This window comes from Phyllobates terribilis, unplaced genomic scaffold (genome assembly GCF_046119375.1).
Source record: "Phyllobates terribilis strain yellow unplaced genomic scaffold, ASM4611937v1 Scaffold_4__5_contigs__length_816908805, whole genome shotgun sequence".
Lineage (NCBI taxonomy): Eukaryota > Metazoa > Chordata > Amphibia > Anura > Dendrobatidae > Phyllobates > Phyllobates terribilis.
The window spans coordinates 131,815,579-131,832,213 of record NW_027362764.1 but is presented as its reverse complement, the minus strand read 5'-3'; the positions used below and the strand labels follow the sequence as shown (position 1 = coordinate 131,832,213).

General features: G+C 45.2%; 1 protein-coding gene across 12 annotated transcripts in view; it reads left to right on the top strand.

The window, feature by feature from the left end:
• LOC141265097 (sodium channel protein type 5 subunit alpha-like) overlaps window positions 1–16,635 on the top strand; it is a 558,194-nt gene that overhangs the window by 289,414 nt on the left and 252,145 nt on the right. For all 12 annotated transcript variants that reach the window (XM_073677736.1, XM_073677738.1, XM_073677744.1 and 9 more), the window contains exons 9-11: window positions 1,777–1,918; window positions 3,967–4,164; window positions 5,282–5,467. In XM_073677736.1, coding sequence (XP_073533837.1) covers window positions 1,777–1,918; window positions 3,967–4,164; window positions 5,282–5,467 — 526 coding nt within the window. The remainder of the gene's footprint in view (window positions 1–1,776; window positions 1,919–3,966; window positions 4,165–5,281; window positions 5,468–16,635) is intronic.

Genomic DNA, 16,635 nt, shown 5'->3' with positions numbered 1-16,635 from the left:
CACAGCATCACAACCCTCATCAGTACAGAAATACATCACCAGAACCACCAGTAGTAGAACCACCATACTGTGTCTGCACCCATCCCGCCCCCTTCCTCCCCATACTGTGTCCTTAAATTTACCCCCTTGCTAGCCATATGGTCCTCAAATTTTGGTGTGTTGCACTTTCTTCAAGTTGGCTATCAGCTTGACAGCTGGCAAAGAGAATGGTCGACTCCCACTATGGGTGGGGCGGCAAAATGCAGCCGCCAGGGAGACACTTCGGACTGCTGCATCATGCAGCCCGATGGCGCCCCTCTGCCGGCTGCGCCTGGGGCAAAAGTGCTGTCTGTTCCTCCAGCACCCCCTAGATATGCACCTGCATAAAGAGTGGTGCATCTGCAAGATATTGGTTTAGAGATGGTATTAATGTGACTTAAACCACCACAGCCTCTGTATCCACTGTTAATCAAACAGTAGAAGACGGCCCTGGGCGGGGAAATCATAAAATGGGTCCCTCATCGCTCTTACTGTCCAATTTGAATAAAGGTTAAAAAGTCGGATTTCTCTACAATGGCTCAACAAATCCAGACCAAAGAGATATTGTTGGATTTGTGTCACACTGGCCTACACAGCTCTGCTTTATTTATAAAATAAAGCTTATAGGTTTCCATAAATCTCCTGGACCTCAATGTAAAATATATAACTGGGCCCCCCTGTTATATTCCTTTTATAATACCGGCATCTTCTTATGTGACAGGAGGATATTTTGGACTCCAGGATGCATTAGGGTCTGGGTTGACTGTTGATTGTGCACCTGTCCATCAGAATTGGTGTTGGCAATATATGATTTAGAAACTAAATGACATCATTCAATCAAAAATTTATTTTATAGAAATATTGGAACGTTCAGATATTCAGGTCCCCTCCAAACCAAATATATTCAGTGCAACATTGCATTCAGTATTTTGTTTTGGCTGACAACAGCATTCCTAACCAATAATATTTTCCTGGATCATGCATACAGCATAGATGTCTTTCAGCAATAATTTTATTTAACATCTAAGGGGCATGTTGGCTGGATAAGTAGAATTTTTTTTAATTAGTTGCTTTAAATTTGCAGTATTTAGATATTTTATTATTTTACTGTTATTCTTCTTAATATGACTGGAAATATTGCTCTTTAAAGGGAACCTGTTACATGAAAAAAACGTTATTAACCTGCAGATATGGGGTTAATCTGCATCTTAACAGCGTTCTGAACCTGCCCGGCACCTGCACTTTCAATCCCCATGCTGGGAGTAAATTAACTTTATTCCTCCTGGCAGCGTGCAGGTTTCAGTCATGGGGGCAGCGCCGGCACAGGATCAGTCACCACTCTGTATATTGGGAACGCCGGCAGTAACCACATCCCTGGCAATGACTGACGGCTGGCTGTCAATGCCAGGGGCGCAGTTACAGCTGCCGCTTTCTATTGTCAGAGAGGTGACTGAACCTGTGCCGGCGCCACCCCCGTGACTGAAACCTGCACGCTGCCGGGAGGAATAAAGTTAATTTCCTCCCAGCAACAAGGGTCTAAGTGCAGGCGCCCTGCAAGTTAACCCAATATCTGCAGGTTAATAGCGTTTTTTCATGTAACAGGGTCTCTTTAACTATATATCTATCTATGTATTGTGTTTTCTATGCACGAATAGGTGGCAAACATAGCAGGACTATTCATTCTTATTGAAGAATGGACAATCACATACAATACACATGAGAAATATTCTTAATATGACTCTTTGTTGTTGTCTACAGGAAATGCCCTGAAGGTTTTGCTTGTTTGAAGGTTGGCAAAAACCCCAATTATGGTTATACCAGCTTTGATACATTTGGATGGGCTTTCCTTTCTCTTTTCCGACTTATGACACAAGACTTTTGGGAGAACTTATATCAACAGGTAATCAATCACTTAAAAATCATTTAATCAAATTTTGGATCTAGTTTTTTCCTTTTTAGATGCCTGTCAGCATATTTTTACTGTCTGTATTGGTGCTTGTCCCTCCCCCTAAAATTATACATTTTTTGTAAAGATCCAACATGCCAGTCATGAGAAATCTAGTTTAAAAGCCATATAGAGGCCAGGCTGGAAGTGCACTGGGGAAAGTCACCGCACTTGGAAGAAGAAGTCCAAGTGAATTGATACACTCCTAGTACACTTCTTGCCTAACCTGTATATCATTTCTACATTAGATTTCTCATGATTGACAAACTGAATTTCTACAAAAAAAGAAAATATTTTTATTGGGGGACAACAGCTCATGCAGCCATTCCACTACTTCCATATGTAAAAGGGTTCTGCAAGATTCTCCTTAAAGGGAACCTGTCAGGCGATTCATGCAGCCCAAACGATTGCAGCCGAGTATATTAATCTCGGAAACATTTTGAAGATCTGGCCTGGGACCATATCTGGATACCTGCTCCACCCCCCCAGGCTTTCTCTTCCCAGTGCTTTTGCAACTGATTGACAGATCTCTCCCTTGCGGATACATAAAGAGAGACCTGTCAGTCACCTCTAGCAGTTCTGGGAAGAGCCAGCCGGGGCGAAGTCTGAGTACTCTGGTCTCTGGCTATGGACCCAGGCTGGATAGTCAAACTATATTTTCTTTGATACGCTGGAGAGTTTCAGAGAATAATATACCAGGCTGCAATCAGTCAGCCAGGCTGTGATTCATGCTGCCAGCAGGTTGGGTAGCATAAATCGCCTGACAGGTTCCTTTTAAAGGAAAAAAACATGACGTAGATTTTAATTAAAATTAGTAGAATTTGCTTAAAAGTTTTCTGTACTTTCAAGAAACTTTGTAGAATAAGCTGTTCCGTGTGTGTGCATTAGGAATAACACTATTTCTGGCCATTATATAACTTGTATCCTGTATTTTCACCGGTTTCCCCCTCTCCATGCTCTATCTCAAATTTGCAATCCACTAGGAGCTGGGTGGAGGAGACTGGCTGAAGTGATGTCTCCCATGCTCAACACAGCACACAGAGAGGGGTTCCTACTCTTTATTCATTTTTTAGCATACGGAGAGAAGCTGCAGCAGTATGAAGGAAATTATATAGCCGAGCTGAGCTGCCGTTATGTGAATCGGCTCTCGGGTGATGTAAATGACTTTTTAGAAAGCTTAGCTTGATCCTTCTATTTCTCCCTCTGCTTGTTTCCTCTCTCTGCTCCTCACTCCAACTCCTCCTCCCCTCTACATAGAGTATAATGGGCTGTGTCACATGCCATGGGGACCTAGCAGGTCTGATAAGTGGGGAAGAAAACTGATTTATCACAAAATTTCTTATATTCTCCTGTACTATTGATATATGCAAAGTTTGTTGAAAGTACAGTTTAATTTTTATTTAACTTAATTACTTAAAATACTTTAAGGGTGTGTTGTATTGATATTATTGTAGAATTGTATTCCATCATAGTTTTATTGAATATTGAAGATAGTACCATATTTCCTTCCAACATGATGTTTCAGATTAATTAAGACTGGTGTTTTGTATGCTAATCTTAATGTGGGTTATGCAGGAATAAGATACGATAAATTCATTAAGAGGTGCACGTCACTTAATGAATTTGTCGCCTTTTATTAGTGGCGTGCGCCTTTATTCACCTTGCCAGAAATGTTATGCTAGTCTGAGACTGGAGTAACGTTTCTGGTGTAAAAAACGCAGGCACTATTGATGAATTTTACGGGTGGGTGTAGTCATGATATCTCCCACCATGGCTTATACCTAGTTCCACCCATTTTGGTGGGGCTGCATGAAACTGACGGAAAAACTCCAAAAAGCTCATCATTTTTTCTTCATTGCACAAAAAATTTGCGGCTTTACAAAGTGTTTTACTCCACTTTTTTGACAAAAATACTTTGATGAATCTTCCCCGATATTTTTGATTTGCCATTATTAAGATTAGTACTGGTGATGACTTTGTGGCTTTTTTTTTTTATTTTGCAGACTCTACGAGCTTCAGGGAAGACATACATGATATTTTTTGTCTTCGTCATCTTTCTGGGTTCATTTTATCTGGTGAACTTGATTCTTGCTGTGGTGGCCATGGCTTATGAAGAACAGAACCAAGCCAGCATTGCCGAGGCAGAAGCAAAGGAGAAGGAGTTTCAACAAGCTATGGAACAACTTAAAAAGGAGCAAGAGGTTAATAGAAATGCAAATGACATTAGATTACTGGTTCTCAGATTTAGTATAGTTTATTTGTGGATTTATCAGTTTTAAGTTATTGATAGGGAATAGCCAGAATAGGTAAAACTGTTCGGTAACCGAGAGATGCCAAGAAAGGGGCTCTGCAGACATCCATCTGATTGGAGCGGAGGTCGAGCATGTGCAAGTCTGTTCTACTCATTCTCTCTGAGACTGCTGAAAACAGCCAAATACAGCACTCGGCTATCTCCATCAGTCCCAAAGAGAAAGTAATATGCAGAGATGCTCATGCTCGACCTTCAAAAACGTAACAACTTGGTACAGCTCATTTAAGCTCATAGTGGCAAATTTATCAATACTGTCTAATTCTTAGACAGTGTAAACTTAGACTAGACAGTCTTACTATGAGCCAGATTTATCATAATGGTTCGTGATGGTTAATAAGTCTAGCATATGTTCAGACTGTCGAGTCTACGTTTACACCACATAATAATTGGCTTACTTGAATGAGAAATATGTGCCATAATTTTAGGCACATTCTTTTGCAGAGATGCCATGCTCCTTTGTTGGACAAGGCAGAGAAAGTATCTAAAACACATGATAGATATGGTAATATGATGTAACCCATTAAAGACAATTTTTTTGTGCAATTTTTTCCAGAATTCTGGTGCATTAATCTGATAAATCTCCTCAATAGTCTGTTGGGTTTGTGCACTTGGTCTGTCGAATATATGTCAATTTTGTGACTTAAAGTAATGTTACATTATAAAATATGTATAACTGCTAAACTATCAGATTGGTCAGATATACATCCTAGAAAACCATTTGGGGTATCAGGGTTTATGGCACTGACAGAAGAGCATAGTGGCAGTTAGGAGGCGCCTAGGAAGAGGTTTTTTTTTAATGGATGTAAGAATTTGCATTGATACAAGGTTAGCGAGGTTGTGGAGAACTGACTGTTGGGAAGAATATTGGAAAAAGGGGGGATCAGCATAATGTCTTCCTCAGTATCTCGGGGTATAGTAGAATGTGCTTATATTTAGAGCTGTTTTTTCAATGTGAAATTAGTTTGCCTTGTGTCGTACAGTATGTGCCTTTTCTGTCCCTTGAGCAGGCACTGGCTAATAAAGGACCTGATACTGGTTCGTTCAGCTCTTGTGAAGCATCACCATTTAGCTCCAAAAGTGCCAAAGAGCGAAGAAATCGAAGAAAGAAAAAAAAATCTTCTGAAGTTGACGAGTATAATGATGATATAAGAACTAACAGAGGGGAATCTGATGAAGAGAGTGGGCGAAAGCCGGTAATTTATGATTTTAAACTAAATACATATCCTTTGGGTATGTCCATTCTCCACTAATGGCTTCAATTTGTTGTACAGACTGGGAAAAGATTCCAAAGTGTATGGTACATGGAGGCTGAAGAACCTTTTTTCTAAACTGGCATTCATTTACCAGATACAGTGTAATCTCTTTCTGATGTGCCCATAATTGAATACCATTATACAGTAGCATATGGGTGACAGCTCATGCCATGATGCATCGGTTAATGCTTAGTGTGTCCATCTGGAGCTTTGCCAATGTACACACCAAACATAGAGAAAAAAACACAATGTGACAGGTCATGTATCTAAACTATTAAGTATACAAAGTTGTCATTTACATTTTTCATACCCCCTTAAATATTATGGAAGACTTGTATCAAGTTTTCTAGCTTCAAAAAGTTGCAAAATTTGGTGTATGACATTTTTGCCCCCAAAAAATTGTGACTGTTTGCGATTTTACACAACTCTTGCCACTTATCAAAATTGGACATGGTTAGCATTGGAAATGAGGTTTTATTCAAATATTGAATTGCAACTTTTTTAAAAAGTCACAAAACATCACAAATTGACTTCAGTAAAGGGATATGGCATAACATGTTGAGTAATATTTCATTCATAATAATAACTTTCCCGATAGATAGATAGATGGATGGATAGATAGATAGATTGATGATAGATAGATAGATAGATAGATAGATAGATAGATAGATAGATAGATAGATAGATAGATAGAAAAAATGAAAGCAGTACCAGCCATATAACAAAAGCCAAATCCGGGTGCAAGCTTCCTAAGCAATTGCCCAACCTGAGAAATAGATATAAAAAAAGGAAGCAGCACTCCAAAAAAACGTGCAAATTACTGGACTTTAATGGCCCATGTAGTGACATTTCGATTCATAGTGTAAACCTTCCTCATGAAAGATTTACACAATGAATCGAAACTATTGGGCCATTAAAAGTCCAGTAATTTGCACGTTTTTTTGGATGGCTGCTTCCTTTTTATATCTAGATAGATAGATAGATAGATAGATAGAAATAGAGAAAAATCAAGCAGCTCTAAATGCAAACATTTAAAAAAACTCACAGAATCTTTCTCAAGCAGAGAAAGATTCTGTGATGGGATTGAAATGTCGATCCCATACAGTCCACACTTTTTGCCTATTTATGGAGTGCTGCCTTTTCTTATCTTTAGATAGATAGATCCTCATAGATTGTAAGCTTGCGAGAAGGGCCCTCACTCCTCTTGGCCTGAATTGTAAAGTGCTGCGGAATAATGAAATAAAAATTATTTTTATTATTATTATAGATATGAGAGATAGATATGAGAGATAGATGTTACAGAGATATTAGATAGATAGCTATTAGATATGAGATAGATAATAGATATGAGATATATAGATAGATATGAGATATATAGATAGATATGAGATAAATAGATAATAGATATGAGATAGATAGAAATACACACGTGATCAAAATTGTTGGTACCCCTCGTTTAATGAAAGAAAAAACCACAATGGTCACAGAAATAACTTGAATCTGACAAAAGTAATAATAAATTAAAAATCTATGAAAATGAACGAATGAAAGTCAGACACTGCTTTTCAACCCTGCTTCCACAGAATTTAAAAAAAAAAAATGAAACTCATGAAATAGGCCTGGACAGAAGTGATGGTACTCTTAACTTAATATTTTGAGGCAATCACTGCAATCAAACGATTCCTATAACTGTCAATGAGACTTCTGCACCTCTTGACAGGTATTTTGGCCCACTCCTCATGAGCAAACCGCTCCAGTTGTCTCGTGTTTGAAGGTTGCCTTTTCCAGACGGCATGTTTCACCTCTTTCCAAAGATGCTCAATAGGATTTAGGTCAGAGCTCATAGAAGGCCACTTCAGAATAGTCCAATGTTTTCCTCTTAGCCATTCTTGGGTGTTTTTAGCTGTGTGTTTTGGGTCATTATCCTGTTGCAAGACCCATGACCTGCGACTGAGACCAAGCTTTCTGACCCTGGGCAGCACATTTCTCTCTAGAATCCCTTGATAGTCTTGAGATTTCATTGTACCCTACACAGATTCAAGACACCCTGTGCCAGATGCAGCAAAGCAGACCCAGAACATAACAGAGCCTCCTCCATGTTTCACAGTAGGAACAGTGTTCATTTCTTGACATGCTTCATTTTTCCGTCTGTGAACATAGAGCTGATGTGCCTTGCCAAAAACTTCCATTTTTGTCTCATCTGTCCATAGGACATTCCCCCAGAAGCTTTGTGGCTTGTCATCATGTAGTTTGGCAAATTCCAGTCTGACTTTTTTATGTTTTTTTTTTCAACAATGGTGTTCTCCTTGGTCGTCTCCCATGAAGTCCACTTTGGATCAAACAATGACGAATGGTGCGATCAGACACTGATGTTCCTTGAGCTTGAAGTTCACCTTTAATCTCTTTAGAAGTTTTCCTGGGCTGTTTTGTTACCATTTGTATTATCCGTCTCTTTGATTTGTCATCAATTTTCCTCCTGCGGCCACATCCAGGGAAGTTGGCTACAGTCCCATGGATCTTAAATTTCTGAATAATATGTGCACCTGTAGTCACAGGAACATCAAGCTGCTTGGAGATGGTCTTATAACCTTTACCTTTAGCATGCTTGTCTATAATTTTCTTTCTAATCTCCTGAGACAACTCTTTCCTTTGCTTCCTCTGATCCATGTTGAGTGTGGTACACACCATGTCACCAAACAGCACAGTGAGTATCTGTAGCCCTATATACAGGCCCACTGACTGATTACAAGATTGTAGACACCTGTGATGCTAATTAGTGAACACAACTTGATTTAACATGTCCCTTTTGTCACATTATTTTCAGGAGTACCAACATTTCAGTCCAGACCTATTTCATGAGTTTAATTTTTTTTTTAAACTCTGTGGAAGCAGGGTTGAAAAGCAATGTATGATTTTCATTTGTTCATTTTCATAGATTTTTAATTTATTATTACTTTTGTCAGATTCAAGTTACTTCTGTGACCATTGTGGATTTTTCTTTCATTAACCGAGAGGTACCAACAGTTTGACCATTTGTGTAGAGGAAAATGAAGCAGCACTAAATGCAAAATCACCAGGGTATGTGAATGTGAAGCCCAGCTGTGCTTGGTATCACAGATCCTAGAAGGGTGTATTGAAGGATTCCTCCACAAGAGGCCCCCATAACCATTCACACATCTCCACCTTCCACCTCAGACCACCAGAGGGAGCCCGTTAGGGAGATATATAAGGGAAGGTGGGGCCAGGCAGCAGTTAGTCTGTGTGAGTCAGAGTCTGTGTCTAGTCTAGACTGGAGATGACAGAAAGCAAACCTGTTGAGAGAGTTCCTGCAGTGCAAAAGCCTGAGAAAGGTCAGTCTGCAGTGGAGCATGTTCTAGACTCTGTTGTAGCTCAGTGAGGTGACCTTTAGGTGTGCCGACGCCATAAGATCGGTGAAGTGCGGCACGCTGCCGTTAGTGTGAGTAGCCTATTGAGGGTCCGAGTAGGCCGAAGGCAAAAGAGTAGAGAATTAGTTCATAGGGGGCAGAGGAGCTTAATTAGCTCACCCCGAAGAAGAAGTAGTTACCGGACACCGGGTCCGAAGCTTGCCGGGATCTCCACGACCCTGTAAGATAAACCGGAATCCCTGGAGAACTACAGGTCCCAGGATCGCTACAGTGCTGATACGTACCAGAGCCAGGAGACACATAGGCCCCGTAGGTCGGGAGCGTGCACTCCAAGAGAAGGCCCTACCACAAAGTCAGCCAGCGCAGGACAGAGACGAAGTTAGGCCTAGCTCCAGGCAGGTCAGAAACTTACTACGCAGCAGCAAGAACCAGGAGGCCCAAAACCTGCTCATTGGGGAGGATCCGGACATACACCCTTCACCCTACAGTGCCCCGGGGAGTGCCTGAATTTCCACCAGTAAAAGGTATTGAAGTGACTATCGTGTCCGTCCCTGTTTCTGTTCTGGCCCGGCGGAGTCTCTTTGTCCCGCATCCCCGTACTTATACTGCCCTGAGGCCCAGCTCCACCTGTGGGGAGCTATACCATCCAGCTGCCTTATCACCAGCCTCAGTGGACTGCGCAGCGCTGGTGATCATCACCAGAAGCCACAGGTGGCGTCACGAACGCTTTTATAAACTTAACAAATCACCAACCCCTTTTAAAAAGGAGAGGCCCAGGGTACGGGCCCGGGAGCCGACCACCGCGACATCCCTAAAGGCCAGGCTAAAGGCCCGGGTACCGAGTCATCCCCATTCCCCTGGGCTGGTCATCTCTCTTCTGGCGTCACGAACAGGATTGCGTGCCCGCTGCAACGACGAAGTGTTATGCCCGTTGCCACCGGGTACTGTGCGTCTTTATTCTGAACTGCGTACGTAAAGTTGTGGTGAAGATAGCCGCCATTGTTGGGCCGTTGAGCGAGAAGAAGGGCGTAACCGCGGGAAAATAAGGGGCACACCTGCAAAAGAGCGCGAAGTCTCGGACACGCCCCACGCCTTGACGTCAAAGCTAGAAGCGCCAGGTCCTGAAAGGAGCATCGCTGAACGCTCTGACGTAGGACGCAAGCGACGCAAGGTCCTGAAGTCAACCGTCACCTGCGGAGCTGCGGCCTACCGGAAGAAAATCCAGAAGGTAGGCCACGGTTAACTAGGGGGGCGCTAAGATGTCCGTCGAACAGCAGAACGCCGACCTACCAGTCAACGTCCCTGAAGTTCAGCCCGCGCCCGATAATGGGCAGGCCGAAGCCGCCGCTCCACCAGCAGCGCCTGTAACACCTGTTATTCCTATGACTTTACCGTACATTCCTGGAGCAAAGTGGCTCCCACAGTACAACGGCAAACCAGATACCCTGTCTGGATTCAAGTGGAAAATATGTGGTATTTTGGACATGTACTCTATGACCGGCAAACAAAGAGCCGCCGTTGTATTAGGACAACTGACCGGTGCTGCGGAACGGGAAGTGGAAACATGGTCGGCCGCAGACCAGGAGTCAGTGTCCGTGATATTCCAAAAACTGCAGACTGTCTTTGAGGACCTTACTGAGGCGGACCTCCGGATGAGGTTCTACAGCTGTTCCCAACAACCAGAGGACAATGTTCGGGACTACGCCTGGCGTCTTCAGGGGGCCCTGCAGTCTCTGAACCAGGTTAGCCCAGCCAGCGTTGAGAATGAGAACAAGATGCTGAAGGAACAGTTTGTCCGGGGACTGAGGTCTCCAGAGGAGAGCAGGACTGTGCGTTGGTGGTCCCTGGATCATCCAGATGCCACCTTTGACAATCTCAAGGACATGGCTATAAAAGGACTGCAGCCCCTGGAAACAAACACCATCCAACGTTACCAGGGTGGGGCTACCCCAGAGCCTGCAACACCCACCTTTTCTCCAGTGGCTGCTGAAGCTAAGGTTCCAGCAACGTCCCCTAAAGAACTGGACAGTCTGCGCTCTGAGGTGCGTCAGTTGAGCAAAACCCTGACCACTGTGCTGAGTGCCGTGAAGCTGCGGACGGAGCCCGAGGAAGGAGGGAAGATCCTGCTAGCCGATAGCCCTGAGGATGTCCCCTGGATGCGGAGGAGGAGGAGGAGGCCAACACCACCCTCGCCAAGGACCAGTGACCAGCGCCGCCCACCGAGGGAACCAGTCTGCTACCGCTGCCGCAAGACCGGACATATCGCCCAGAATTGTCCGTTAAACGAGAAAACCCTGGGTCCGAGGGCCGACACCCAGGAGTAGACTCATCAGGCCCATCAGACTGGTACAACAGGTTCGTCGGAGGAAGACCTTTCCTGTCCATTGTGTTGGATGGGATCCCGACGCATGCCCTGCTGGACACAGGATCTCAGGTAACCATCATGCCTGAAGTCCTCTACAAGAGGTTCTGGTCCATGGATGATCTACGTCCGCCAGCTCCAAATTTGTCTGTATATGCTTCAAATGGACTCCCCCTTAACCTACTCGGGGTTAAGAATGTGACTGTAAAGGTGAAGGACCAGGGACTAATTGTAGTGGAGACTAACCCTGATGACAGCAACCCATATATGGTACTAGGCACTAATGTTGTTGGTAACTGTTTGGGAGAGGTTGTGTTCTTGCTCCAACAGATCGCTGACACTGCCAAACCGAGACAGAGGAGGGCACTGCAGAGAGAGATCCACGTCCTGATGTATCAACAGCAAGTAAAGTTAACAGATGGTGAAATCGGTAACGTGAGGGTAACAGACCCCATACCCATTGTCGTTCCCCCAATGAGTGAAATGCTCATCTGGTGTAGAGCTGCCATAGGTCTTAGAGGACAGAGCTACCAGGCGGTAGTAGAACCCCTTTGCTCCGAGCACAGGACCCACACTCTTAACTGCCAGGGGAGTGGTAGATGTACGTAATGGGAGGGTGCCTGTCTGTCTTCTTAACCTAGGGGAAGATGAGGTCAAACTGCCACGTTATGCCACTGTTGCTAAATTACATGCTGTCAACAACAACTGCATCCATGAGGCGGAGTCCTTAACCTCACCAGACGAAGTGGAGGATAATGACCCTGCAACCCAGGTGGAGGTTTGGTGCCAGCAGCTCCATGTTGGGACAGACACCACTCCTGCCCATCAAAAACAGGGTGTACACCGGGTGGTTCAAGAATACTCGCAGGTGTTCAGTAAGCATCCACTTGACTTCGGGAGGTTTAAGGGGGTTCAACATCATATCCCCACAGGCAACCATTCCCCAATCAAAGAACGTTATAGGCCTATAACCCCAGCTCACTACCAGAAGGCAAAAGAAATGCTGAATGACATGAGGAAGGCGGGAGTAATTAGGGATAGTTGTAGTCCCTGGGCGGCTCCCCTAGTGCTGGTTAGGAAAAAGGACGGGAGCATGAGAATGTGTGTAGATTACCGTCAAGTAAATCGCATTACACATAAAGATGCATACCCTTTGCCACGCATAGAGGAGTCCCTGGCTGCCTTAAAGTCTGCAAATTACTTTTCTACTCTTGACCTCACTAGTGGGTACTGGCAAGTCGCTGTGGCTGAGGAGGATCGGGAGAAGACAGCCTTCACCACCCCGATGGGACTCTGCGAGTTCAACAGTATGCCATTTGGACTCTGCAATGCCCCCGGAACGTTCCAGAGACTGATGGAGTGCTGCCTGGGACACCGCAACTTAGAGACTGTGTTACTTTACCTGGACGATGTAATTGTGTACTCCAGAACGTACGAGGACCACCTGAAACACCTGGCAGAGGTATTTGAGTCACTGTCCCGGTACGGGATGAAGTTGAAGCCCTCAAAGTGCCACCTGCTCAAGAGAAAGGTACAGTACCAGGGGCACATTGTCAGTCCGGAAGGGGTAGCACCAGACCCGGAGAAGGTCACAGCCATCCAGAAGTGGCCGGAGCCAAAGAACCTCAAGGAGGTGCGTCAGTTCTTGGGACTAGTAGGATACTACCGGAGGTTCGTAAAGGACTACACTAAGAAGGCAGCTCCTCTGCAAGACCTCCTGGTGGGGCAGTCCCCCAAAGGCAAAAACCCCCCATTTCATTGGGGTAAAGAACAGACTGAATCATTTCAAGAAATGAAGGAGATCCTGACAGGTGATGAAATCCTAGCCTACCCTGACTACAGTCAACCGTTTCTGCTGTATACAGATGCCAGCAACGAAGGACTGGGAGCTGTCTTGAGTCAGAAGCAGAATGGGCAAGAAAAAGTGATCGCATACGCAAGCAGGAAGCTCCGCCCGACTGAGAGGAACCCAGAGAACTATAGAAGCTTTAAGTTGGAGTTCCTGGCCTTGGTCTGGGCCATCACAGAAAGGTTCAAGCACTACCTAGCCTCCAGCAAGTTCACTGCCTACACTGACTATAATCCCTTAACTCATCTTGAAACAGCCAAGCTGGGAGCCATGGAACAACGATGGATGGCTCGGCTGTCAAATTACCAATTCACCATAAAGTATCGGGCGGGCCGCAGGAACGCCAATGCCTTATCCAGGAGACCTCACCAGTCAGACACGGAGGAAGAAGTGGATGACTTGGAAGAGATTGAGCTACCTGCCTTTCACCGGAATGGGATGATCCACGAGCAACGAGCCTCCAGGAAGCCGCGTGGAAAAACGTTAAACCCCCTGCCTCATCACAGCTGGAAAGAGGCCCAGGACACTGACCCGGTTGTCAGCCGCATTAAACAGCTGATAACCCAAGAAGGTGCCTCTCTGGAGAAGGATGCGTCTCTCCAAGCAAAGCAACTGTGGAACGAGAGGAGCCGGCTGTTTATCTACCGGGAGAAGTTGTGCCGGAGGTACGTCAATCTCAAAACGCACGAGATGGTGTGGCAGATAGTGGTCCCCAAGACGAACATTCAGATGGTGTTGGAGGCCTACCACGATCAGGCGGGGCACTTTGGCTGGAAAAAGCTAGAGACCCTGTTGAAGTGTCGATTCTACTGGGTGGGGATGCGCAGCTCCATTGAGAGGTGGTGCCGGGACTGTGGACCCTGTAGCCTAAGAAGAAAAGACTTCAGCAGCCAGAAGGCACCCCTGCAACCCATCAAGACGACTCGACCTCTGGAGATCGTGGCCCTTGATTATGTCAAGCTGTCCCCCAGCAGGTCAGGGTACTCCTATGCTCTGACTATGGTGGATCATTACTCACGTTTCCTGGTGGTCACCCTGAGGAGGTACTGACTGACCAAGGCCCGGCCTTTGAGGCTGAATTGTTCAAAGAGTTCTGCCATCTGTACGGGTGTAAAAAGATCAGGACTACACCGTACCACCCCCAAACTAACGGTCTCTGTGAAAAGATGAACAACATCATCATCAACCTGCTAAAGATCATACCACTTGAAGAGAGAAACCAGTGGCCAGACCTATTACCTGACCTAGTGAATCTGTATAATCACATACCAGTAAGTTCCACCAATTGCTCTCCGGCATATCTCATGCGGGCAAGACCAGGGAAGTTGCCCATGGACCTGGAGCTTGGTATTGTAGAACCTGAAGCTGATATGACCACTGAGGACTGGGACACCACCAGACAAGAGCAGTACAGAAGGGTACAAGCTTGTGTCAAGGACAGTCTTACTCGGGTGAGAGAAAAACAGGAAATTCAATACAACAAAAACGCACCCGCAGAACCTTTCACACCTTGCGAAACAGTACTAAAAAGGAAAAGACGCAACCACAAACTCGACGACCAATGGGAAAAAGAACCCTACACTGTGTTACCGTCAAGGTTTGACAACAAAAAGACCTGCGTAATTAGTCATGATGGAGGAAGAACATCTGCTACAGTGTCCAGGGACCATCTAAAATTGTGTCCACATCTACTAAAGACTCAGGAAGAAGTGTCTTTTACAACCCAGGAAGAACCTAAAGGAACAGTGATCCACACTGACCTAGGAGACTTCCCAGCGGATTGGCCTCAAATAGGAGGTGCAGTAATCATTCCAGTACTCCAATTCTATGAACAGCCAGAAAACCCTCCACAGCAAGTTGAACCTGTAAGTGCTGCAGAAGAGCCAGCTCAAGAAGCATCCCCGGACGAAGGATCCCCGGCAGAAGCGGAGCAAGTGGGCCCAGCCAATGGTAGACTTGCCAGTCCAAGAGAGAGGTTAAGGCAGTTTTACAACATGGTTACACATAGAACTGGTAGAGTAACTGAGGATATAGACACTGACACCCCACCACCTATTGCACTACGCAGATCAGTACGCAGCACAAGAGGTAACCCTCCTGTTAGGTACACTCAGTAAATAGTCAAAGTTCCTGAAAATATATATAGTTACCCCTGGGGTATTGTAAATTAAATTGTAATGTACTGCATAACTGTGTGCTTTCAAGCATATGTTTATTAATTTGTGCTTTTTCCTATTAATTCTTTATTTGAATAATGAACTGCGTGGCTGAGGACTGTGTGCAGCCCAAAAACTCTTGATGTATATAATTGCTCTCCCTGGAGTGCCCCTTTTAGGTGACCTCAGAAGGAAAACCTGTCTGGAGTGGCTCGTTTGGAGGACCAACTTGAGATCTTCATGCCCTGCAGCCACCCCAGGGCCTACGTAGAGGGTTTAGGACAGGTCCCTCAAAACCACCAAGTACTCTACCCTGTGAGATGGACATCCTTTTTGGGAACCTCACCATAGGAGACTTGGATCCTGAGGACGCTTTGTATTTGTTTTGGTTATGTAACGTTTAAGATTCGTGCCTCCCATAAAGGGAAGAATGTTCTAGTATTGCTTATGTTTTCTATTGTTACTGTTTTTATAAAATGTACTTCAGCCTGGGAGTGCTGAGTTTAGCTAGGGGGGAATGTGAAGCCCAGCTGTGCTTAGTATCACAGATCCTAGAAGGGTGTATTGAAGGATTCCTCCACAAGAGGCCCCCATAACCATTCACACATCTCCACCTTCCACCTCAGACCACCAGAGGGAGCCCGTTAGGGAGATATATAAGGGAAAGTGGGGCCAGGCAGCAGTTAGTCTGTGTGAGTCAGAGTCTGTGTCTAGTCTTAGCTGGAGATGATAGAAAGCAAACCTGTTGAGAGAGTTCCTGCAGTGCAAAAGCCTGAGAAAGGTCAGTCTGCAGTGGAGCACGTTCTAGACTCTGTTGTAGCTCAGTGAGGTGAGCTTTAGGTGTGCCGGCGCCATAAGATCGGTGAAGTGCGGCACGCTGCCGTTAGTGTGAGTAGCCTATTGAGGGTCCGAGTAGGCCGAAGGCAAAAGAGTAGAGAGTTAGTTCATAGGGGGCAGAGGAGCTTAATTAGCTCACCCCGAAGAAGAAGTAGTTACCGGACACCGGGTTCGAAGCTTGCCGGGATCTCCACGACCCAGTAAGATAAACCTGAATCCCTGGAGAACTACAGGTCCCAGGATCGCTACAGTGCTGATACATACCAGAGTCAGGAGACACATAGGTCGGGAGCGTGCACTCCAAGAGAAGGCCCTACCACAAAGTCAGCCAGCGCAGGACAGAGACGAAGTTAGGCCTAGCTCCAGGCAGGTCAGAATCTTACTACGCAGAAGCCAGAACCAAGAGGCCCAAAACCTGCTCATTGGGGAGGATCTGGACATACACCCTTCACCCTACAGTGCCCCGGAGAGTGCCTGAATTTCCACCAGTAAAAGGTATTGAAGTGACTATCGTGTCC